Source organism: Hipposideros armiger, unplaced genomic scaffold (assembly GCF_001890085.2).
Source record: "Hipposideros armiger isolate ML-2016 unplaced genomic scaffold, ASM189008v1 scaffold_40, whole genome shotgun sequence".
NCBI lineage: Eukaryota > Metazoa > Chordata > Mammalia > Chiroptera > Hipposideridae > Hipposideros > Hipposideros armiger.
In genome coordinates this window covers 1,248,627-1,273,038 of record NW_017731390.1, presented here as the reverse complement: position 1 = coordinate 1,273,038, position 24,412 = coordinate 1,248,627, and the positions used below count along the sequence as shown (strand labels likewise).

Genomic DNA, 24,412 nt, shown 5'->3' with positions numbered 1-24,412 from the left:
TTCTGCCCCCACCCAGAAAAAGATTTTCAGATTTTCCATGCTGAATCTGCATGACATAAGGTAACATAGTATAAAGAGAAGATCAGAAAAGCAAGAGGAAATAATGGAAAGCTGGAGTCCATAGAGGATTCTGCAACACCACCATCCCCCTTTGCTCTGTGACCTTGAACAAGGTATATCCCTTATCTGGGCCAGTTTTACCCAGAGAGGGATTGGACCTGCATCTGTATGCTCCTTCCTGCCTATGTTGCCCTATAAGAGGCAGCTTGGCATTGTGGAGAGAGAAGCCGCTCCAGAGCTCCATTGCCTATTTCCTGTCTTGGATCTGTCAATAATACCTTAGCCTTAATTTCCTCACATGTCAGGGGAAGGGGAACAACACACCTTTTTCATGGGGTGATAGGGGGGATTTAATGAGATAACGTGTGTAAAATGCTCTGCATGTGCCAAGGCGCAGCCGAGGGCTCTTGTGCTGAAGCAGGACCTGGATGCACCTTCACTACCCATGGGCCTCACCCAAGATGGCTGAGCAGAGGTGTTCTACTTTTCTTCCTGGGCGGCTAGAGATGATATTAGGACTCCCAAGAACCCAGCATGTCCTAAAACGAATAAACCTCAGAGAAGCAGGTCATTCCAGATAGAGTTCAGGGTCACTGTCTTGGGCATCTTCAGTCTTTCCCAGGGGTGGTTCTAGATCATGGCTCATCACCTCATCTCACTGAATTCTGCCTTTTGGCCCTTTGGGAAAGCCAGCTGGCCCAGCTGGGCTTAGCTGCAGTCAGCTGTGTAGCCAGATGTGAACAGCTGCCTGAGTGCACAGCTCGGGGGAACCAGCAACTCAAGTTTGATCTTATATTCTGTTAGCCTCAAAGTCCCTTTGGAAAAGGGGGAGAGCTCATGGTCCTGAACAAATTTTTAGCCTGGGTTTCATAGGAGGTTTTCCGCAGGTGCAGGGAGCCCTGAAAGTATATGTAAAATCATATGTGTTTGTGCATTGTTCTGGGGGCGGGGGGGGTGGGGCGCAGGAGGAGGGGAGAGCATAGCTTTTTCATCATATTCTCCAAGAAGGCCTTATTCCAGAAATGGTTAAAAACCCAGGTGTGGACCCTCTTTGTTCCCTATCATCTCCATCTGTGGACTGCTGTTCCCTGCCCACAACATTGGAGGCTCACCCTAACCCAGGCCCCAATTTCTCAGTCTCTGGACATGAGAGGTGAGGAGCAGGGCAGCGGACCAAGGTGCTTTGGGCTTCTTGGTGAGATGCATGAGGACCCCTGGAGAAGCAGGGGGATGATTCCTCTGGGAGATGGTCACTGACCCTGCGCACCCCCAGCACCTGCTCCCGGGAATCCAGGTGTCCTGGTCTCGCCTGACCTTGTGGGCAATGGGAGGTACCTCTGGGGCTCTCTCTCTCCCTTTTGCCTTTGCCTGGCAATGAGGGTTTCTGGGAAGCCTGGGACAGGGGTAGCTGTGGCTCCTGGAAGATGAGGTCATACCTGAGGGAGGCAGGAACCAGGATTACCTGCTGTGCTCTCCTAAAATATGTTTCTCTGGGCAGAGCAGACGCCTGGCAGCCTCCAAGGCTCATGCCAAAGGAAATGGGCATAGTAGATGTGGCTGCAGGCAGAAGGCCTGCATGTGTGTGTCCTTTTCCTCTGGCTCTCGCCAATGACCAGCCCAGACCAAGGAGCTTTAAACTGGGCGGGAGGCAGTGGAAGCCTGATCTTGTAGAAAAAGCAGTGAAAGGGGCTTGGTCCGAGCTAAACAAAGGAGGAAGAGGATGTCCGTTGCAGCAAGAGGAATTGAGGTTAGATGACATGAAGAATGCCCTAAGGGATCAAATATGGAAAAAATACCAAGGAGCAAGGGAGAGGGAGAAGAAATGAGAAAAACAGCCTTGTTCTCTTTTATTGGAGGCTTGGGCCAAGGCCTCTTTCTCCCGTCCTCTCTCATTCTATCGCTTCCTCCAGCTTGTTGCTCTGGTTCCAGGGCTGAGTCACCAGGGGGGAGAGGGGGCTGGGTGGGCATCATAAAGAGAAGTCGGGGGAGGACAGAGAGAGCTGCAGTTTCAGCTACCACAGGAGCAGCCTCTGGGGAGATGGCTAATTCGGGCAGCAGGGTTGGCACGGAGCTGGGATCCAGGCATCTGAGAACTGCCCCCCTCCCACCTGCTTCCTGGCCTGAGGTAGAAGGGAACCCTGAGAAACAGTCAGGGGGGCCCCAGGCCTGAGCGCTGGACCCTTTGGCCCCCTCCAGATGAACTGAAATCTCATTGGAGGCACCCCAGTGCCCCCCTGAGGTGAGGAGTCTGGGAGGTTGACTTTTAAGGCTGTTTCTCTGAGCATCACCCCACCCCAGTGCCCCCAGGGGGCCTTCTCTTTGGGGGAGCTAACCTAGTACCCTAACACCCCTGGGCCCTATTCCCCAGCTCCTCCAATTCTACTGCTTTCTATTTGGCTGTTCCATTAGCTTTGAACTGCCCAGGGAAGAATGATGGGGCAGGGGTGAGGAAGGGCTTTCCCAGAACTTGGAGCTCAGTGGGCTCCCCAGAGGCCAGGTGGGGCTGTCTGGCTGGAGCCAAAGGTGAAGGTGAAGAGGCAGCTGTTTGAAAGCCCTTAAGAAGTCATTTTACCCATCCCCCTGCCTCCCAGAGCGTCTCCATGCCCACCCACCCCAGCCAGCCTGACTACAGGAGAGGTTTGGTTTGATCTCCCTTATTCCTTGCATCAAAAGCTGGGCAAAGCCGCCCATCTAACCTCCTCCTTTCTGACTGCTGCTGGGAGGGTGGGCTCAGTGGTGGTCTAAAAGGGGTCAGCTTTCGGGCTCTCTGATCTGGACCAGACCCAACAACAGGCAGCAGAGTGCTCATGTGCATACTAATTTGCTTTACCTTTGCATATCAATGAGGCCTCTCCCACCCTCTGGATTCTCCTATACCTGGCTGTGGCTGGAGGCAGCTGGACCTGACCCTCTGAACACCCGCCTTCCCCCATCCACTCGAAGTCCTCTGGCTGTAGACCCATTGGATCCCGGGCCTGGAGCCAGAGGGCCTTAAAGGGCCTCTGAGCAGGCCAAGTTAGAACTAAAAATACTCCAGGGGGGTGGGGGTGGGGGCTTCCAGTGGAATCTGTGGGGAGGGAGGGGCCTGGGATGTGGGCCTGGGATGAGGGCACTGGCCCTGCCCCTCCCACCATCAGTTGGTACAAGCCTGGCGTGGGGCGAGGGCTGGGAGGGTATAGATGGTAAGGGGATTTATTTCAACCTAATCGCCATTCATGCCCAGCTCTGTCTGCTCCGTTCCCCAGAAGGCTAAGAGGAGGGGTCCCTCAGCCCACCCCCTCAGACACCTTGGCCGGGGCAGCAACACTGTCATTGCATGGCACGCCCTGGGATGCAACCTGGGCTTCCCAGGGACCCTCGCCCACCGAGGCCTGGACCCACCCCTTCAAGGTCGTGGTAGCCAACCCCCAGCCTCCACCTCCAGCCAAATCTAAGCTCCTATTCTAGAAATGACTCTAGTTACCAGGACCCCACCCCCACCTTAGTGATTGCCTGGTCTCCTTAGGCCATGGAAGTACTACCACGTCCCGTGCTCTGCTCCGTCTAAAAAACCGGACTATTTTGCTATTTGCCCTCTGTTCCAGGTTCCCTAACCTGGTGGGACAGAAGTTCCTGGATGCCTAGAGGGAGGCCTAAGGATGTGCTAGGGCCAGTCCTAGTCCTGGTGCCACAAGAATCCACATGACAGTGCTCATGTCGGCCGTGGCTTCATAGTCAGGAAGCCCTTTTGAAGAAAGAACCCATTTGTTCCCCCAACAGTCCTTGAGGTTGGCGGGACAGCTGCTTGTCCCTATTTTACAGATGAGGCACTCAGGGCTCAGAGAAGGAAAGGAAATTGCCCCTTGAGGCAGAACAACCCTACAACTAGGCCCTTAGGCTCCTAGGCTGAGATGTTCATGTCCCACGGGCTGTGGCTTCACTCTCTCACCTGTCAGGCACCCCAGGGATGATGTCATGGGTGGTCAGGCAGCGGACTCACCAGGCACCCTCCCCAGCCCAGACAGAGGGTGACTGACTGGCCTGGCTGCCACACTGGCCCCCTGCCAGCCTTCCTGCCCAGCACTGCTCTGCTTAGAGAAGCTGCACACCTGTCCCCAGGAACACTTCCCCGGGGTAAGGGCTGAGCTGAGATGTGAAGTGCAGTCAGAGGTCCCGCCCCCTTCCCAGCACCCCCAGGCAGTGCATTCCTGACACCCAGTGGGCGGAGGTACCCAGGCCCAGGCATGCCCAGGCCCTGCCCTGCCCACTCCCTGCAACCCTCACTCACAGGTACCAGGCAGGAGCTCCAGGCAGGGCGTAGCTCGGCACTTTCAGACTCTGGCAGGAGGCCCAGAGCCCAACTGAGCTGGGAGCCTCAGGGTGATAGTATTGCTGGGGCCAGGTGGAGGGGTTCCTAGGAGGTGCCTGCCACCCAGAAGGCTAGGTCCATCAAGACAAAGGAGGCTGCAGAGAGGTGATGCTGGGAGAGAAAGGGGTGGTAGAGTGGGTTCTTAAACTGGGGTGCACAATATTGGGGATGCATGTTAAATATGCAGGTTCCAGGGCTTCACCCCCCCAGATTCTATTCAGATGGTTTGTGATGGGCCAAGGAATTTGCCTTTTTAACATATATCCCAGGGATTTCTGATGCTGGTGGTCCAAGGACTGTCTTTTGAAGTATTACTTTAAGGCTGATCCCCTGCCTTCCTGTCCTCTAGTCACCTTTTTGGTATGGGATGGGTTGCCTGGGTCCTAAGCATCCTTGTATGAACTTGTAGTCAGCGTCCCTAAAGATGGGCAGGCTGCGGGCAAGGTGCTAGTCCTCACCCATCCCCAGTCGCACACTCACCTTGCAAGAAAACTGCCCTGGGGCTACAATGTCCAAAATGTCAGGTACCCAGTCCCACCCAATACTCGTGTGCCTGTCTTAAGGTGGCAGTAGGGATAAACATCACCCATACCACTTGGGGGCCCATATCTCCTACATCTAAGTCCTCAGATGGCTTAGAGAGGAAGGACCTAGGCTCCCAACAACCGACCCCACTCTACCCCTCACACATTCTCCCCGCAGGCCCTCTGGAAGTTGAACCCTGTGCCAGGATTCCTCCAGTCTTGCTCTCTTCAGGTCTATCTTTATCCCAGAGGCCAAAGCATTCCTTCCAAAACCCAGATCTGACCATGTCACACTCCCTTGCTTAAGATCCCTCCACGGCTTCCCCGGCGCCCTTCCTACCCTGCCTTCTTGCCTCTCCCCATGTTTCTGGATTCCGGCTGTACCAGGGCCCTGCGGATCCCTGAGTCACCCTGCTTGCTCATGCTTCCTGGCCCTGGCACATGTATTTGTTTCTGACGTGCCCTTCCGCCCCTTCGTCACTTGGTGAACCTGGTCATCATCCTGAGACTCAGACCAGGTCCCCTCTTCCGTGAGCCTCCCTGACTGCCCCCCATGCAGAATCTGAGTGGATTTGCTCCCTGCTTCCCTCTCATGAGGCATTGACTGCAGGTGTCTGCTTCCTTGACTGCCTTCCCCTACAATGGGCGCTCCTGGAGGGCAGGGGCTGGGTCCATTCATCTCCCGACCCCAGAGCCTGGCACAGAGCCTGGCACAGAGCAGATGCTCAGTAAAGGCAAATGGTTTGAAGCAGGCTTTGGGGAGTCTGAGCCCAGGCCCCCTACCTCCTTACCCCCCAGGCTTCTGGCTGGTGCCCCCCGGGACCTTGCTGTGCCTGATGGCTATACCAACCGGACCGGTGCTGTGTACCTGTGCCCACTCACTGCCCACAAGGACGACTGTGAGCGGATGGACATCACAGAGAAAAGTGAGGGGAAGGGGCTAGGGATCAGTACCAGGTCAGGAGCCTGGTGGAGGGGATAGCATAGAGAGAAATGACCTGGAGGAGATAGAAGGCTCACCAGGGCAGTTTCTAGTCACTTCTTGTCCAGCTGGGAAGAGGGAATCCTAGAGGAGGGTGGGACCACATGGGATTTGTGGAGCTCAGACTATTGATGGGCTGGAGAAGGGGCATAGGGAGAGTGGCACTGCTGGAGTGAAGGATCCAAGAGGGACCAACCCCTGCCCTCTGGAGGCTCTGGGCACTGGGAGGATGGGGTGCTCTGGTTCATGTGCCCTTCCATGTTCACAGGTGATCCTGACTATCACATAATTGAGGACATGTGGCTGGGGGTGACTGTGGCCAGCCAGGGCCCTGCAGGCAGAGTCCTGGTAAGTGGGCACTCACAGTCAGTGACTCCCTGTCCCTTCCAGCCCTCCCCTTCATCTCCCAGGGGCTGGGGAGGAAAGCAGAGGGCAGAGGGGTCATTGGTGCATGAGTTGGGATCTTGCAAATGTACATTTCTATGGCTGTCTGTGTCCCTTGGGCATGTGTGTCCTTCAAGCCTTCATATATGGGAGGGGGGGTGCGGGGGCAGTGTCTGGCACTTTCCCAAGGCCCAGCATGTCCTGGGTCCTATCTGAATCGCCCACTTCCTCCCTGCTCACCCCACCCCCACCCCCACTATGCTCACCCTTCATGGGAACCAGCTGAGGGAATCTCGAGGCGGAAAGGGCAGACAGGGCCTCAGGGTCCTGTGGCCTGGTCTTTCTCCTTCCTGGAAGGCTGGCTGGCACAACAGGCATAGCCGTGCTAACTCCAGCTCACCCGGATCAGGCTTGGGGCCACTCCCTGCTGTCAGTTGTCACCTCCTGCCCACATTTTTCAGTGCCAATCCCTGGGGTCTCAATTTCTGAGTCCCAGATAGACGATTTAAAAGAGATTTTTTAAATTGATGTAAAATTTATGTACACTGAAATGTGTCAATGAGTTTTGACCAATTATATACCCGTGTAACCAACACTCGTTAAAGAAATAACATATTTACATCACTCCAGAAAGTGTGCCCCTTCCAATCGTCACCCCATCGCCAGCATTGTTGTGATTTGTCACCTTTGAACAGTATTTTAAGCTCTGAGTTTGCGTCAGTTAGCTGAAATACCGTTTCTAGACCTCTGTTACGGATGGTGTGGGTCTAGGACCCATTGAAAGTGGTTCTAGGTCCTGGGCCCTTCAGCATTGTCTGCTCACCCATCTGTTCATTCCACAAGTTTTTAGTGAGCACCTACTGTGTGCCAGGCACTGTGCCAGCACTAGGAACTTAGCGGTGACTCAGGTCAGGCTTGGCCCCGTGCACGTGAAGCTCACACCTGGAAGGGACACAAAAGGCAAGTCAACAAGAACTAGGCCTGGTTCTGGGTTTTGCCTGGCCCCTGGCTGTTTTACAAATGCCCTATTTTGATTGATTTGCCCAATAACTATTTATCGAGCACCTCTAGTGTGCCGGGAGAAGTTCCGAGAGAGGCGGCACAGCCTTGTGCTTCACAGCTCAGACTTCAGACTAGGACCGCCTTAGTCTGAACATTCTCTGCCTCCCTTGATGTGAGATCTTAGGCAGAGACTTATTCCCTGTACCTCAGTTTCCCTATCTAAAATGGGGAAAATAATTGTCCCTACTCCATAGGGTTATTAGGAGGCTTAAAAGAGTTAATATATGGAGAGCTTAGCATTGTGTCCGGCATATAGTAAGCACTCAGTAAGCGTTAGCTGCTGCTATTATTGTTGTTGTGATATTATTTTAATAGCGATCTTTTTGTTAAGAGGGCAAGGTCATCTGGGGTCAGCAGAGAAGCAAGTTCCTTAATCTGCTCAGTATCTAGCTCCTTTTAGGCCCAACAGCCTGAACCCCACATTCCCTCCTCCTTTCCCCTCTTCCTTTTGCCAAGCTCTCTGAGCCACTCTCAAATCCAGTAACTTCTGGCCTTCCAAAAAGAGTGTCCGACCTTCAGAACAGATTTCTGAATTCTGGGAAGGAGGTGTAAGGCCAGGCATCACTGTGGGAAGAAAGAAAAGCCAGGAGGCCCCTTTCAGCTCCGCTCCCACAAAGCCAGAGGTGCACAGGGCCAAGGAGACAGCTGGTCCCTGGGTCCCTGCTGTGGACTCAGGCTGTGTGTCGGGGTGGGGCCCCCAGGTCTGTGCCCACCGCTATACCCAGGTGCTGTGGTCGGGGTCAGAGGACCAGCGGCGTATGGTAGGCAAGTGCTACGTGCGGGGCAATGACCTACAGCTGGACCGCCATGATGAGTGGCAGACCTACCACAACGAGATGTGCAACAGCAACACTGACTACCTGGAGACGGGCATGTGTCAGCTGGGCACCAGCGGTGGTTTTACCCAGAACACTGTGTACTTTGGCGCTCCTGGTGCCTACAACTGGAAAGGTGGGGACCGTGGGGGAAGAGGAGGAGCAGAGAGACCACCCACCCTAGTTAGCCACTGGGACAGCCAGCCGAGAGCCTCCACACTAGAAGGCAGAAGAGACAGGACCCCTTGGCCAATATTAGCAGCCACCACAACCTCTACTATTTTCAAGCACTTACCGTGTGCCAGAGGCTTTACACATGTTATCTTAATTCACCTTAAAGTATTCTATGAGGCAGGTATTATTGTACCCATTCTACAGAAAACTGAGCTCAGAGAAGTGAAGCGAATTGCCCAAACTCACAGCAAGTTATGAAACCTGCCTTAGAATGCAGGTCCATCTGACTCCAGTTTAACCATTTAAAAACTCAAAGAGTGAAGGGCCGGCCGAGTGGCTCAGTTGGTTAAGAGCTCGCTCAAGAGTTTGAGCTCTGAGCAACAGCGGTTCGAGTCCAGCCCGAGCTGAGCAGCCGCTGAGCTGCCAACAGGTAGCAGGATGGCTCAGCTAAAAAAAAAACCTCAAAGAGTGAACCATGCTCCTGGTCCGACTACTAAATGCTACAGTAGGATTTGGTAAAATAAAGAGTAAAAGCGCCCCTCCTCTCCTACCTATGCCCCTCGGCCCGTTGCCCGGTGTTTACTACCCAGTATCTTATGGATCCTCCAGACTTAGTATTTTAGAATTTATAGGTATCTTTAACACATACACACGCCCAAACAGAATCACACTAAGCACGCCATTCTGCTACTTTCTCTTTTCACTTACAAAGAAACGGGGCAGTTTTCCGTGTCAGTTCATATGGGGCAGTCTTTTGGGATCTGCAGAGTATTTCCTTGTGTGAAGACTCATGCGTGTAACTACCATGCCACACACCGCTTGATGGCCCACACCCCCTCCATCTCTGCCTCTCCACAACGCAGGTTGTAGCAACAGCGATCCCCTGGCCCCTTATTCCACCCAGTTGTTGCAGAATCAACTGGCAGAGGGAGCCCAGAATCTTGTCCTCTTGACTAACAGGTAGCCCTGGGTGTAGACACAGCTCTGGGCTCACCTGAGGCTGAGGCCTCTGCTTGCTCCTGTGTCCTGCCTCCCAGCCCCTGGTCCTTTAGAACCTTGACAGGGCCGCAGGTACTCTCCAGCAGCAGCCCCGGGAAGCAGGGCCCAGGTAGGCAGCCCAAGTTTGGGGGCAGGACTGGGAGGAGATAATGGTGTGGGGTCTGGCCTCAATATCTAGAGAGGGGGAAATGTCACCTAGTACCAAGGTGCCTGGATGACCAGATTCCAGCCATGAATTCTACAACTAGCTCCCCATCCTGAGCCTCACTTTTCTCATCTGCAGAATGGGGGTCATCATTCTACCTCACAGAATTGTTAAAATAAAGGGGAAGTGATTTGCCCATGGCAGAGTGCTCACAAATATTAAAAAAGGTTATTATTATCCTTCCCTGGGGAGGGGGCCTGGACATAGTGGAAGAAAGGAATAGTGACTTATGTTCCCCCTCCCCAAATCCTTGTGAAGGAAACAGCTACATGATTCAGCGGAAGGACTGGGATTATTCTGAATACAGTTACAAGGACCCGGAGAACCAAGGAAACCTCTATATTGGTGAGTCCAGTTGTGGTGGCCCAATGGGTGGAACAGGGAGGGGGTGGCTCAGTCCCTGGCATGCCGGTCCTCTCACCTTCAGCTGAAAGAGTGAGGCCAGGGTACAGGTGTGACTAGTGGCTTTTAGTTCAAGTAGCACTTATTGAGCACCACCTCTGTGTACTCAAGATAGAGGCCCCACCCTCATGGAGCTCACAGTCCAGAGTGCAGGCAGGACTCGGGGTTGGACATCCAGCGTCCACTTTCTTGCCCAACTTAGAAGAATAGAAGATAATGGGGAGGTATCTCAGGGGTGGGTCCAGAGTAGAAGGGGACAAAGTTTACTAGGACCTTCATTGACCCCCTTACCTCCCCATCTCAGGGTACACAATGCAGGTGGGCAGCGCCATCCTACACCCCAAGAACATCACCATTGTGACGGGTGCCCCGAGGCACCGACATATGGGTGCTGTCTTCTTGCTGAGCCAGGAGGTAGGCGGAGACCTGCGGAGGAAGCAGGTGCTGGAGGGCACGCAGGTGGGCGCCTATTTTGGCAGCGCCATTGCTCTGGCAGACCTGAACAATGATGGGTGAGAATCCAGGGACATTCTCTGGGGCCAGGGAGAACTGTGAGGGGGGTGGGCTTGCCAAGGTGAGAAATGGAGGCTTGCAATTGTGCATTTGTTTGCATGCTGTTTGCAGGGATTTACAAGTCAATTTTGCCTGTTGATTTGCAATCAAGTTATTGGATTTGGGGTATTTGCATGACACCTGCAGTTCCTTGTCTATGCCTGTCATTTGTATGGCTCTAGTGCACCGGTTCTCAACCTTCCTAATGCTGCGACCCCTTAATACAGTTCCTCGTGTTGTGGTGACCCCCAATCATAAAATTATTTTCGTTGCTACTCTATAACTGTAATTTTGCTACTGTTATGAATCGTAATGTAAATATCTTTTTGTTTTCTGATGGTCTTAGGCGACCCCTGTGAAAGGGTCGTTCGAACCCCAAAGGGGTCGCGACCCACAGGTTGAGAACCGCTGCTAGTGGATGTGGGCTGTGTGAGTGTGATCTGTGCATGGGTTCTCCACCCGTGTTTTCTATTAGATGTGTCATGTTGGCATTCCCATGTCTTTCCCATGACCTATGGCCAGAGGTGCCATTTGTACAACCATGTGTCCTGGGACAATTGTGCCTTCTAAATAAGAGTTATGCTGCATATTGGGGGCTGACCTCACCCTCCCATTTCCCCTCTCTTCCTTCCTGTACAGGTGGCAGGACCTTCTGGTGGGTGCCCCCTACTACTTTAAGCGGAAAGAGGAAGTAGGGGGTGCCATCTATGTTTTCATGAACCAGGCAGGCACCTCCTTCCCTGCCCACCCATCCCTCCTTCTTCACGGCCCCAGTCGCTCTGCCTTTGGCTTCTCGGTGGCCAGCATTGGTGACATCAATCAGGACGGATTCCAGGGTATGAGCCAGCACTCCCACCCCAGCACCCCCACTGACTGAGTGCCAGCTGCATACCAGGCTTGACAGGGCCTGAAGAGGAGAGGGGATGGGGCCCAGGCCTGGGGAGCTCACAGCAGTACTAGAGAGAGGATCTGCAGAGGGACCAGCAGAGGCGAGGAGTGGATGTACCACTGGGCATTGAAGGCTGGGCTGAGTGTGCACAACGGAGGGGAGCAGGAGTGCAACATGAGTGTGGGATGCTCACCGAACGTGCCCAAATCTAGCGGGTGTGGGTGTTCATGTCAGAGATGAGGCTGGAGAGGTAGTGTGGGGGTGAGGTGGATGCTTTGAAAGCCAGGCAGAGGAACTGGGGCTTTATATTTGGGTAACGGTAGGGGGGTGTCCAGAGAAGGTTTGGGAGCGGGATGTGATAGCTTGGTACTTGGGTGCCTTGAAAGATCATTCTGGTGGGAGATGTGGGAATGGATGGGGGGAAACAAGGCTGGGGCGTTAAGATCAAGAATGTAGTGGATGAGGTGGGCAAGGAGCAGGGACAAGGTGGAAGCCCCAGATACAGAGGATGTCACCAGAACTCTGCAGCATTTGGGGACCAATCAGACCTGGGGTGTCAGGGAGAAGGACAGAACAAGGGGTTGAGCCTGCTTGCCATGGGAGCACCTGGTTTATCAAGAAGTCGCTTCTCCGGCATCCTCAGTTTCCCAGAACATAGCTAAAAACCTAAAGGAGCCTCTAAAAAGCCCAAATAGGTGCTAGAAAGTTCAGTTAACGAAGCCCAAGCACTTACTAATACAGGAAGCATCCAGTTTCCACTCAGGATCTACTCCTTCCACTACATACTTTTCTAACCAGCTTGGCATTTTGGTTACTTAGGCCTTATCAGATCAAAAGCAGCACACTAAGAGGTCAGTAGAGTTTAAGAAGCTAAAACATTTTAGATTTATTAGTGGAAATAATGGTTAGAGTTTTAAAAGTCTGGATATTTACAAGTAAAGTTCACTACAGTGTTGTGATTAAAATCCCAGCTCCTCCGTGTTAGACAGACAGGGGCTCTACTATCCTCTTCTCTACTCATTAGCTGTGTGACTTCGGGTTTTCTGAGTCTGTTTCCTCATCTATAAAGTGGGGACAGTAGTACCTACCACCAGCACTCTTGTAAGGATTAAACAGCAGTATTTGATAACTACCTGGCAAAGATAACTACCTGCTTTTGTAACCCTGCTGGTAAATGACATTAGAAGAAACAGGTGTGTGGAAGGGAGGTTGGTAGGGGGCATGGAAGGCGCTGTAATAAGGGAAAGTAAACACCAGCCAGTGGTCGGGAATCTGGAATGTGGGCCTGCTCGAGACCTTAACTTGCTTTGTGACTGGATTAGTCACTTCCCTCTCTTGGACCTACTTTCCCACCTATAAAAGGAGGCAATGGAGTGCACGATGGTCCCCGTTTTCATCCTAAGCTGCAGAGCTCTGTTCCTTGATGGTCTGAGTACTGCCTGGCAGGGTGAGGTTAAGGCCCAGCTGGGCTCTGTGACTGGAACACAGGGTTGGGGAGATATGGGGCCCATAGTCCCCGGGGGTGACCCCATTTTGCCTCTCTTTCCCAGACATTGCTGTGGGAGCTCCGTTTGAGGGCTCGGGCACAGTGTACATCTACCATAGCAGCTCCCGGGGGCTCCTCCAACAGCCCCAGCAGGTATGGATGGACAGGGACGGAGGGGGCCTACCCGTTTGCTTATCCACCCCTTCCCTATTGTTCCTGGGCCCCACTCCCCAGAGCCTACTCTGGAGCTTGTCCCCACTGCTTCCCTTGCCCCCAGGTAATCCATGGAGAGAAACTGGGACTACCTGGCTTGGCCACCTTCGGCTACTCCCTGAGTGGACGGATGGATGTGGATGAGAACTTCTATCCGGACCTGCTAGTAGGGAGCCTCTCAGACCGCATCGTGCTTCTGCGGTGAGCCAAGGCAACCAGCTATGGACAGGGGCCATTTTTTCCTCCAACCCTGTCTGCTTGGAGCCCTGTCTCTGTCCACCCTCTGTGCCAGGTCCACACAAGGCTGAACCCTGGCCTGGGCTGGCCTGCGGCAGCAGGAGGCACAGATGTCTATGTGTTTTCTATGCAGGGCCCGGCCTGTCATCAATATCCTTCATAGGACCTTGGTAGCCAGGCCATCCGTGCTGGACCCCGCGCTCTGCACAAACATCTCTTGGTGAGACTCTCAGCCCCTACTCTGCCCAAGCATTCCTCCTTATGTATTGGCAGGCCAGGAGGGGCCCTGGCTCCCAAACCCCTCCCCTGGCAACTCCTGATATCCCACCATTATTAGAGGGTTGATTCTTGGGATAACATGGCCCTCCCTACCCAGCTTCATTAAAAAGCAAAATTTCTTGTAGAAAATAATGGATGAACTGGGGCGGGGGGGGGCAGTAATGGTGGTTAGGAGTGGAAGCGCTGGATCACCTGCTTCAAATCCCAGCTGTGCCCACTACAGTGGGAAGGGTGGGCTCTGGGGAGTGAAATCCCAGAGGATGAGGGAGACACTTAGGTGGATGGATGTAGGGGACAAGAAGGAGCCACCTAGAGCACATTATTACTCTCTCTGAGTCTCATTCCTGCCTATAAAACAAAGTTAATAATAATAACCAATTCACAGGGTTGTGATAATTAAATGAGATAATGTAAAAAAAGCCCTTAGCATGGAATCCTGTATACCCTAAGTGCTCAAAATTGTCAGTTGTTAAGATGGCGACCATGATAAGTGATGACTCCAAGGCAGCGGTTCTCAACCTGTGGGTCACAACCCCTTTGGGGGTCGAACGACCCTTTCACAGGGGTCACCTAAGACCATCGGAAAACAAAAAGATATTTACATTATGATTCATAACAGTAGCAAAATTACAGTTATAGAGTAGCAATGAAAATAATTTTATGGTTGGGGGTCACCACAACATGAGGAACTGTATTAAGGGGTCACGGCATTAGGAAGGTTGAGAACCGCTGCTCCAAGGTCTTTCTGTGAATGAGGATATTGGATCAGAAGGCAGAGAGAAACAGAGCAGGGAAACATGGGGGTGGGTGATGGAAAGAGACCTGTACTGGGGGTCCTGCACAAGACTGGCTGGGCCACATTGACTAATGACTTCAGGCAACTCCTTCTGCTCTCAGGCCTCAGTTTCCCCATTGGTGACCTCTATCCCTGTTTTCTATGGCTCTAACGGGAGTAAGGATGGAAGGAGCCAGGAACACCCCAGACCAGTTCTGTGGACTCCCCAGTTTTGCCCCTGCCTTTCCCCTGAAGGGTCCCGTTTCATTTCCCCTTGCCCAGTAAAGGGGGTGAGAGCTAGGACTTGGATATCTGAGTCCCACCATGACCAGGCCCTCCTGTACATCCCCCCCCCAACAGTGTGCAGGTGGAGCTGTGCTTTGCTTACAACCAGAGTGCCGGGAACCCCAACTACAGGCGAAACATCAGTGAGTGCTGGGGTACAGGGTGAGGTGAGCCATGCTCACCTGATCACCTGCTGACTGCCCCATCCTCCACCTGCAGCCCTAGCCTATACATTGGAGGCTGACCGAGACCGCCGCCCTCCCCGCCTTCGCTTTGTGCAGAGCCAGTCAGCTGTCTTCCATGGCTACTTCTCCATGCCGGAGACACGCTGCCAGACGATGGAGCTGCTTCTGATGGTGAGGGAGGGGCCGGGGAAGGGGCATGGGCTCCACATCCCTTGAGGAAGTAGTCAGCATCCTTCCAGGTCAAGGGTGAGGGACTGGGGTCTCTCTAGAGACAGAGGTGGGGGAGGTGTGCCTGGAAGGCCATAGGTCTTCAGGGTGTACAGTGCATAGCACCCAGCACGTGGTAGAGGGAAGACAGAGACTCGTAGTGGGGGTGGGACCAAAGGCCCCTCACCTCTGAGAAGAGTCAGGGGTGTGAGACTCTTGGCTCAGCTCAGCTCTGGGGAAAGGGATCCGTGAGTGGGGACCAAGCTCAGCCGCTCTCTGGGACATCAGGGTGGAAGGGAGAGCTCATCTTGGGGATCTTGAGGGTGAAGGGAGGCTCAAACCTCCCCAGAGGGATCTCTGGGGACGATGAGCCCCACCTCCTCAATTGTGGATCAAGGTGGGAGGAAGGGGGTCAATTTGGTGATTGGACCTCAGCCTTACTGGGGGGTATCCAGGGTGGAGGAGGCCTAAGCTTCTCCCTGGGGGGTCAGGGTGGTGTGAGGATTCAACTCAGTAGGGAAGGCAGTGCAGAGTTGGGCTCAGCTCACCCTCCTTCACAGGACAATGTTCGTGACAAACTCCGTCCCATCGTAATCTCCATGAACTACTCTTTACCTTTGCGAATGCCCGAGCGCCCCCGTCTGGGGCTGCGGTCCCTGGACGCCTACCCGGTCCTCAACCAGGCACAGGCTCTGGAAAACTACACTGAGGTGGGTGGGGCCGGGGCCGCAAGGGCGGGGCCGGGAGGGCTGTAAGAGGAGAGGGTTCTGTGGGTGGTTGGAGGACCTTCACGTCTCAGGCCACCTCCAGGTCCAGTTCCAGAAGGAGTGCGGGCAGGACAACAAGTGCGACAGCAACTTGGATATGGAAGCGGCCTTCGTGTCAGAGCAGGGGAGGCCCATGAACACGTGAGCTCTGGGATGCGCCGATTGGCCAAGGGTGGGGTGGCCTTCATTGGCTAGCGAGAATTGAGGGGTGGGACTTAATGGTGTGGGAGATCAGAGACAGGGTAAAATCTGAATGGGGCCTCACTGGCCAGGGGCGGGGCCTCAGGAATAGGCGAGTCTGAGAAAGGTTGGACTTTAATCGGCCAGGTAGGATGTGTGAAGCTGACTTTCACTGGCTACAAAAGAGGCTTTCTTCTCCAGGTGAGACTAGAGGGCGGGCCCGGCTGTACTGAGAATGGGTGGGGCTAATTGATCTGGGGTGGGCCCGGGGCAGGGCTTTGTGCTCAGTACTGGGCTTCTCCATCCTCAGGCTCCACTATAGCAAAGACGGCCGGAAATTGCTCCTGAGCATCAACGTGACCAACAACCCGAGCCGTGAGCGCACTGGGGAAGACGCCCACGAGGCACTGCTTACCCTGACAGTGACTCCGGGCCTGCTGCTGTCCTCAGTGCGCCCTGTGAGTGCCCAACCAGGGCTCCACCATGTATTTGCATCCTTACATGCATGTCATTTACATGTTTTGTCATTTGTCATGTGTCCTCTCTCCTCTGGGCTGGACCTCCCCAGGTGCCTACAGCATCTGTTTTAGGGGAACCTGGTTCTCAAGCCTCTAGGGCTTCAGACCCAGTGCCACAGGGGAGGGTACGGGACAAGCCTTACTCTGACCACCGGGACCTAACTGTCTTCTTTCTTCAGACTGGGGCCTGCCAGGCCAACAAGACCATCCTTTGTGAGCTGGGGAACCCCTTCAAACGGAACCAGAGGGTAAGTGCTGGCCACACCTCCCAGGCTGCTCCTCCGATGAGCTCCTTATTCTTCTTGCTTCTGCCTGCCTGCCTCCCACCTTCTATGAAGCAGAGCCAGAGTGGGGGAGGAGGAAATAAAGTAAGGGGTGGGGAGAGATCCAGAGACTGAAACAAATGGGGCCACTGTGGAGCTATGCACAAAGCGAGAGCAGGTGAGCTGAGGAAACCAATTTTGCTGAGCATCTACTCTGTGCCAGGCCCCACGCCCAACACTTTGCTTCTTTTATATGATGTAATCCTCACAACCTTCTGAGGTAGGGTTGTCCGAAAAGTCATGACGCATTTTTGCAACGAAAAACAGAGAAAAAAATACATCATGACTTTTCTGACAACCCAATAGATGCTGTTTTACATAAATGAGATACAGGCTTAGAAAGTTTCAGTAACTTGCTTAAGGTAATGTAGCTCAAAAGTAGCAGAGATGTCACTGACAGAGAAGGGGAAAGGGGAAGAAAAGATGAGGCGGGGAAGATGAAAGAGTAGAGACGTGGGGGGAGGTGGAGACCCCTTGCCCAGAATGGGGAGAGGAGGAGACCAGAGAACCAACTCCCTAGCATAGGATCCAGCCCTTCTCCCTACCCCTACCCCTGCCTCTCCCTAAATCCCGCTCTCTGCCTCCCTGACCCTCATGGCAGATGGAGCTGCTCATTGCCTTTGAGGTCAATGGGGTGACCCTGCACACAAAGAAACTCGAGGCGCAGCTGCAGCTCTCCACGTGAGTGACCATGCAAAGCCAGTCTATGTCGGGGTTAAGGTGTCCAGGGGCCTACCCCAGCCCTAGCCCCAGCCCCAGCCCCAGCCCCAGCCCCAGCCGACACACCTTCTTACCCTATTCCCTGCACTGCCTTTCCAGGTCAAGTCATCAGGACAACCTGTTTCCCAGGAACCTGACTCTGCTGGTGAACTACACGCTCCAGGCCTCACTCAGCCTGTGGGTACTAATCCCCGCCCTCCCCCCTTCCAGCGTGCTGTGCTTGAGCTAGGGCCTTCCTGTCCCCAAGGTGTCTCCCAAGCTTCTTTGACAAACTTCTCTTGGCCTGATATCCTTAGGTCTCCACTTCCCTTGGGTCATCCGACCCCTTAACAACAACAATCACTATCATTATTGTTGTTATTCCCCCTGCAAAGCAGGCAGCAGTGGAGGAATCTACATATGAGGAAACTGAGGCTCAGAAAGAATAAATAACTTGCTTGAGGCCACACAGTTATGGCAGAGCTGGAATCTATCTCAAGTCTGCCTGATGTCAGAGGAGCTGTCATTAACCCACCCCTTCTGTCAGGGCCCGTCCTGTCCCCTAAGACTCCAGCATCTTTCTACCTCCAGGGTGAGTCCCCGGCTACAAAGCTACTTTGGGGGAACAGTGATGGGAGAGTCTGGCATGAAAACTGTGGAGGACGTAGGAAGCCCTCTCAAGTATGAGTTCCGGGTAAGGGGACCTCTGGAACCCTGGGATACAGACCACTGGGAAGGGTGATGGGTCACTTCTTTCTGGGTCTGGGTTCCCAGGATGTAAGGTCTGGGGGCTGATGAAATGGAGTAGTTTTCCAGGAGACAGTGGTCATGACACCCTTTGTGCTCGCAGGTGAGCCCAATGGGAGAAGGGCTGGCAGCCCTGGGGACCCTGGTCCTAGGGCTGAAGTGGCCCTATGAAGTCATCAATGGCAAGTGGCTGCTGTACCCCACGGAGATCACCATCCACGGCAATGGGTCCTGGCCCTGCCGGCCACCCGGAGACCTTGTCAACCCTCTCAACCTCACTCTATCAGTAAGGACACCACAGGGATCTTTCATTTGCTTCTCATTTGCATGCTGCAGGGCAGGAAGGCCAGTGTCTTCCCTTCCCTCCCCTTACACCCCTTGAGGAGCCTGCCTCTCCCCCTGCCCTCTATTCCTCTCCTCACCTCTGCGCCCATTTCTTCCTCCAAGTCAATCTCCTCTTCCCTCTTCAGGTCCCTGGGGACAGACCTCCACAGCGCAGGCGACGACAGCTGGACCCAGGGGGAGGCCGGGACCCCGCACCTGTCACTCTGGCTGCTGCCAAAAAAACCAAGTCTCACATTGATCTGGTGAGTGGCCGGGGCAGGGCTGGACAGGATTGTGCCCACACACCCAGGGGAAGCACAGAGCAAGGGGGAGAGGTGCCACTCACCAGGAGACCCCAATCTGATGAGGTGATGTTGCCCTCAGGAGCCCCCAGTCAGAGGAGGCAGACTCCTCTTCTGCCCTCAGAGGGCATCCCACTGCCCTTGCCCTTGGGGAGCAGCCAATACAGTGGACCAAAGGAAGAGACACTGGCTCTTTTCCCAGGGGCCCATCCTGTTAGGGGTGATACAGCTCCTCAAAGCCTTGACCATTAAGGCTGGGGAATGAGGAGGAGGCAGGACAAAGGTGGGGCAGGGTGCCCACTGTCTGAAGGGAGAGAGGAAGAGATTTGGGAAGCAGGTTAAGGCCGAGCTGGGTGGAGAGGTAGGAAGTGGTGTCCCAGGTGGAGGGAGCTGGCATGAGCGAAGGCTCAGTGTGGGAGGGGACTGGGAGGGCGATGTTGGGTATCAGGCCCCATTTCTATGAGCAGGGATCAGATTTCGTGTTATCCACTTCCCAGCATCTGTATGTGCTTGACCCAAAGAATGTGCCTAAAACATGTAAGAGTCGGGGTGGGGAGAGTGTACCTGAGTGAAGGGATGAGGTTGGGCCCCTTTGAGTCAGCCAGGGGGAGGAGTTGAAGGTAAGGGGTGAAGCATGAAGAATTTGGAGACTTAGACTGTCTTGTGTCCTGCGTTCCCTGCCCACCTCAGCACTGTGGCGATGAACGCATCCGCTGTGTGTGGCTGGAGTGCCCCATTCCTGATGCCCCCATCATCACCAACGTGACAGTGCAGGCTCGAGTGTGGAACAGCACCTTCATCGAGGTCAGTGCCTGGGTCTGGAGGTCTCCATTGCCACCCACCTGGGTGGGGAAAACAACAGGGAGAGGGTAAGGCCAGGGTTACAGCAAGGCCTCATGCGTGTGTGCGTGCATGTGTGTGCGTGAGTTGATGACAGCAGCATGTTTCATGCATGACAGGTTGTACACCTGTCACTGTGTGCCATGTCAGTGTTAGTTTGTATGCCTCTGTGTGGACATGTTTGTCTCCAGCCAAAATGACCTTCTCTCATACGTCCATTGTTGTCATGTGTCTATGACTTTCCCACCTCCATGCCTTTGCCAGACGTTCCCCCCACCGCCCCTTCCTGCCCCATTATCTCTCCAGCTCACCCTCTGTTATCTCTCCATGTAAACTATTCAGCCTCCAGGGTCTTCCTCAGATGCTTCACCGCCAGTGAGGTCTTTTGCAAGTGAAAGTGACCTCTCCTCTGGACAGTCACGGAACCTTCTCAGAAGCTCCGCGCTCCACTCTAGGCTGCAGTTACTCACGTGCCAGCCTTCTCACGCCACCTAGACCAAACATTTTCTGTAAATGACTAGATTATAAATCTTTTCAGCTTTGTGGGCCATACAGTTTCTGTTGCAACTATGCAGCTCTGCCATTGTAGCACAAAGCTGTCATATACTGTACCTAAATGAATGGGTGTGGCTGTGCCAAAAATACTTTATTTACAAAAGCAGGTGGCAGACCAGATTTAGCCCACAGATCTGACCTAGAATGTAACCTCCATTGTCTCTGCTGTCCCCAGCATCCAGCACAGGACCTGATACACAAATGAATGAATGATGTACATTTGTATGTGGGGAGGCCTGCCTGTTGTATCCTTTGGGTGTTGCTTAAGGATGCTGTGTGGTGGGAGGGTGCCTTGGGGCGGGGGTGCTTAGGGTCAGGAGGAGGCTCAGAGGGGCTTCAGCTGCTTCTTTTGACCCACCCCTTTCCCCTCCAGGATTACAGAGACTGTATCCGAGTCACAGTATCCAGCGAGGCTATCCTGTTCCTCCGAACGGGCGACCCCACCATCCACATGGAGAAGCAGACCGTGACGGTGAGTGAGTGTGCCAATGAGACAGCAGTGCCTGGCCAGGGCATGGGAGCACAGGGCATCTTTTCAGAGTTCTTTCACACACGATAGCTCTGTGGTTCTCAATCTTGGAAGCACACTGGAATCCTCCAGAGGACTTCTGGTGTCTGGACCACACCCCTGAGCAATGTAATCTGAGTCTGTGGGGGTAGGACCCTCATATTGGTATGTTTCAAAGTCCCCCAGGTGATTCTAATGTGCAGCCAGGGTTGAGAATCTCTGCTTGAGCTTATTTGATCCACACAATATTTCGGTGAAGACGTTCCATCTCTGTGGAAATTTGAAAAAAAAAAGTTACGTCTGGAAGAATAAATATGAAAAATTGCTAATGATTTGTTGTGAAAAGGATATAAGTGGAAATATGTAAGAGAAACACATATGAGATGAATAGAGGGTTGGTTAAATATGTCATGATACAGTTCCTAAAATAAATTAAGGTAGTGGAGGAAGGGCCAGAAAGATTGATAAAACAGAATAAAAATTTATTTTATTATACAGATGGCATTTTTAATCAGTGGAGAAAGGTAGATTATTAAGTCTTGTCGGTAAATACATTTGGAAAGTAAAGCTAAACCCACCATAAACAAAAATACATTTGAGTTAAATTAAATATTTAAATATAGGAAATAAAACCCAATATACCAGAAGAAAATTCAGAAAATAATTTAATGATAATCTTTAATTATGGGAAGAGAGAGTTCTTTTATTAAACCCAGAAGTCACAAAGGAAAAATTTGACAGATTATGAAAATTTAAATCTATATAAAGGCATACCTTGGAGATATTGCAGGTTGGGTTTCAGACCACTGCAATAAAATGAATATCACAATAAAGCAAGTTACACAAATTTTTTGGTTTCCCAGTGCATATAAAAGTTATGTTTACACTGTAGTCTAAGTGTGCAATACCATTATGTCTAAAAAAGACAATGTACACACCTTAATTAGAAAATACAGTAAAACCTTGGATTGCAAGTAACTTGGTTTGCGAGTGTTCCGCAAGATGTGCAAACATTTCTAATACATTTTAACATGGTAAATGAGCAATGTCCTGCAATACGAATAGTTATACTTTATTGCTAAAAAATGCCAACCATCATCTGAGCCTGTTGGAAAAATAGGATAGACTTGCTCGATGTAGGTTGCCACAAGCCTTTGTTAAAAACACGGTATGTGTGAATCATAGTAACACGAAGCACAATGTACATAGGGTGAAATACGAATGTTCAACTCAATAGTAAAGAAATAGAAATAACAGCAAAAGACTTTTTTTCCCTATCAGACTGAAAATATAAAAAAGAATAATGTCTGGTGCTGATGAGGTGGAAGGCAATGTTTTTGATTGGAGTGTAAATTGATGGATTCTTTTGGAAGTGAATTTGTCAATAGTTATTAAAATTTAAAATGCACATTTCCTTTGATCCAGCACATGATAATATACCTTAAGGAGCTAATAGGACAAGTATGCGAACATAAATATATGGGGATATTTTAATGCATTGTTTATAATGACATAAAATTGGAAACCATCTAAGTGTCTTTCAGTAGATTGGTTCAATAAATTATGGTACATTTCCTACAATGACTGCAGTCATCAGAAGATATTAGGTTGATCTTTATTAATTGACATCAAAAGATGATGATATTCAGTGAAAAGGGAAGCAGGCCGCAGAAGAGAGTGCAGTACACATAGATCCCATTTATGCAGAAGAAAAAAGTTTATATGTTTAACATTTGCATTGAAAATTATGGAAAGAGATTTACTAAAATGTTGAAGATAGTTATTTCCAGAGAATAAAATGAATGGAAACCTTTAATGTTCTTTACATTATCTGTATTTTTTGTTTTTTATTTATTTTTATTTGGAATGATAAAAAAACTGAGGGGCTAAGCTTTCTTTTTATTTATTTATTTATTTATTTATTTATTTATTTATGTATTTATTTAAATTTTTCTGCCCCCTCTCCACCCTCTTCTCCTTTGGCAGCTATCTATTTGTTCACTATACGTATCTATGGGTCTGTTTCTGTTTGGTTTTGTATATTTTTTTTTTGTTTTTTGTTTTTTAGATCCCACATATAAGCAAAAGCATATGGTATTTGTCTTTATTTGTCTAACTTATTTCACTTATCATAATACCTTATAGGTCCATCCATGTTGTCACAAATGGCAAGATTTCATTATTTTTTATGGCTGAATAATATTCCATTGTATATATGTACCACATTTTCTTTATCCATTCAATTATTGATAGACACCTAGGTTGCTTCCATATCTTGGCTATTATTAGTAATGCTGCAGTGAACATAGGGGTGCATATATGTTTTCGAATTAGTGTTTTTGTTTTTGTTGGGTAAATACCCAGAAGTGCAATTGCTGGATCATATGGCAGCTCTATTTTTCATTTTTTGAGGAATCTCCACACTGTTTTCCATAGAGGCTGTACCAATTTACAATCCCACCAACAGTGCACTAGGGTTCCCTTTTCTCCACATCCTTGCCAGTACTTGCTACTTGTTGATTTATTGATTATAGCCATTCTGACAAGTGTGAAGCGATACTGTGGTTTTCATTTGCATTTCCTGATGATTAGTGATGTTGAGCATCTTTTCATATGTCTGTTGGCCATCTGTATGTCCGTTTTGGAGACATATCTATCTACTCTGGTCCTCCACCCATTTTTAAAATTGGGTTGTTTTTTTGGTGCTAAGTTGTATGAGTGTTTTATAAATTCTGGATATTAACCCCTTATCAGATGTATCATTTGCGAGTATCTTCTCTCATTCAGTAGGCTTCCTTTTTGTTTTATTGATGGTTTCCTTTGCTGTGAAAAAACTTTTAAGTTTGATGTAATCCCATATGTTCATTTTTTCTTTTACTTCCCTTGCCCACAGGGATGTATCAGTAAAAATATTGCTCAGGGTAATGTCTGCAAATTTACTCCCTATATTTTCTTCCAGGAGTTTTATGGTTTCAGGTCTTATGTTTAAGTCTTTAATCCATTTTGAATTTGTTCTTGTATATGGTGTAAGGAGGTGGTCCAGTTCCAGTTTTTTGCATGTGTCAGTCCAATTTTCCCAGCACCATTTATTAAATAGACTATCTTTACCCTAATGTAAATTCTTGCTTCCATTGTCATAGACTAACTGTCCGTATATACATGGATTTATTTCTGGGCTCTCTATTCTGTTCCATTGATCTATGTACCTGTTTTTATGCCAGTACCATACTGTTTTGATTACTGTAGGCTTGTAGTATGTTTTGATGTCTGGTACCATGATACCCCCTACTTTGTTCTTATTTCTCAGGATTGCCATGGCTATTTGGGGTCTTTTATGGTTCCATATAAATTTTAGGATTATATTTTCTGTTTCTGTGAAAAATGCCATTGGTAATTTGATAGGAATTGCATTGAATCTATATATTGCTTTAGGCAGTATGGACATTTTAACTATATTAATTCTTCCTATTCATGAGCATGGTAGGTGTTTCCATTTATTTGTATCTTCTTTTATTTCTTTCTTCAGTGTCTTATAATTTTCTGAGTACAGGTCTTTTACTTCTTTGGTTAAATTTATTCCGAAGTA

At 50.9% G+C, this 24,412-nt stretch overlaps 1 protein-coding gene across 2 annotated transcripts in view; it reads left to right on the top strand.

Annotated features, from left to right (window-relative positions):
- The window catches only part of ITGA3 (integrin subunit alpha 3), a 32,489-nt gene that overhangs the window by 1,936 nt on the left and 6,141 nt on the right, over positions 1-24,412 (top strand). For both annotated transcript variants that reach the window (XM_019638841.1, XM_019638842.1), the window contains exons 2-23: positions 5,731-5,858; positions 6,183-6,262; positions 8,062-8,311; positions 9,812-9,898; positions 10,260-10,467; positions 11,147-11,343; positions 12,947-13,035; positions 13,160-13,296; positions 13,466-13,552; positions 14,747-14,814; positions 14,891-15,027; positions 15,624-15,773; positions 15,874-15,971; positions 16,321-16,468; positions 16,708-16,776; positions 17,453-17,532; positions 17,671-17,748; positions 18,142-18,244; positions 18,401-18,583; positions 18,768-18,884; positions 19,614-19,727; positions 20,692-20,790. In XM_019638841.1, the coding sequence (XP_019494386.1) occupies positions 5,731-5,858; positions 6,183-6,262; positions 8,062-8,311; positions 9,812-9,898; positions 10,260-10,467; positions 11,147-11,343; positions 12,947-13,035; positions 13,160-13,296; positions 13,466-13,552; positions 14,747-14,814; positions 14,891-15,027; positions 15,624-15,773; positions 15,874-15,971; positions 16,321-16,468; positions 16,708-16,776; positions 17,453-17,532; positions 17,671-17,748; positions 18,142-18,244; positions 18,401-18,583; positions 18,768-18,884; positions 19,614-19,727; positions 20,692-20,790 (2,707 nt within the window). The remainder of the gene's footprint in view (positions 1-5,730; positions 5,859-6,182; positions 6,263-8,061; positions 8,312-9,811; positions 9,899-10,259; positions 10,468-11,146; positions 11,344-12,946; positions 13,036-13,159; positions 13,297-13,465; positions 13,553-14,746; positions 14,815-14,890; positions 15,028-15,623; positions 15,774-15,873; positions 15,972-16,320; positions 16,469-16,707; positions 16,777-17,452; positions 17,533-17,670; positions 17,749-18,141; positions 18,245-18,400; positions 18,584-18,767; positions 18,885-19,613; positions 19,728-20,691; positions 20,791-24,412) is intronic.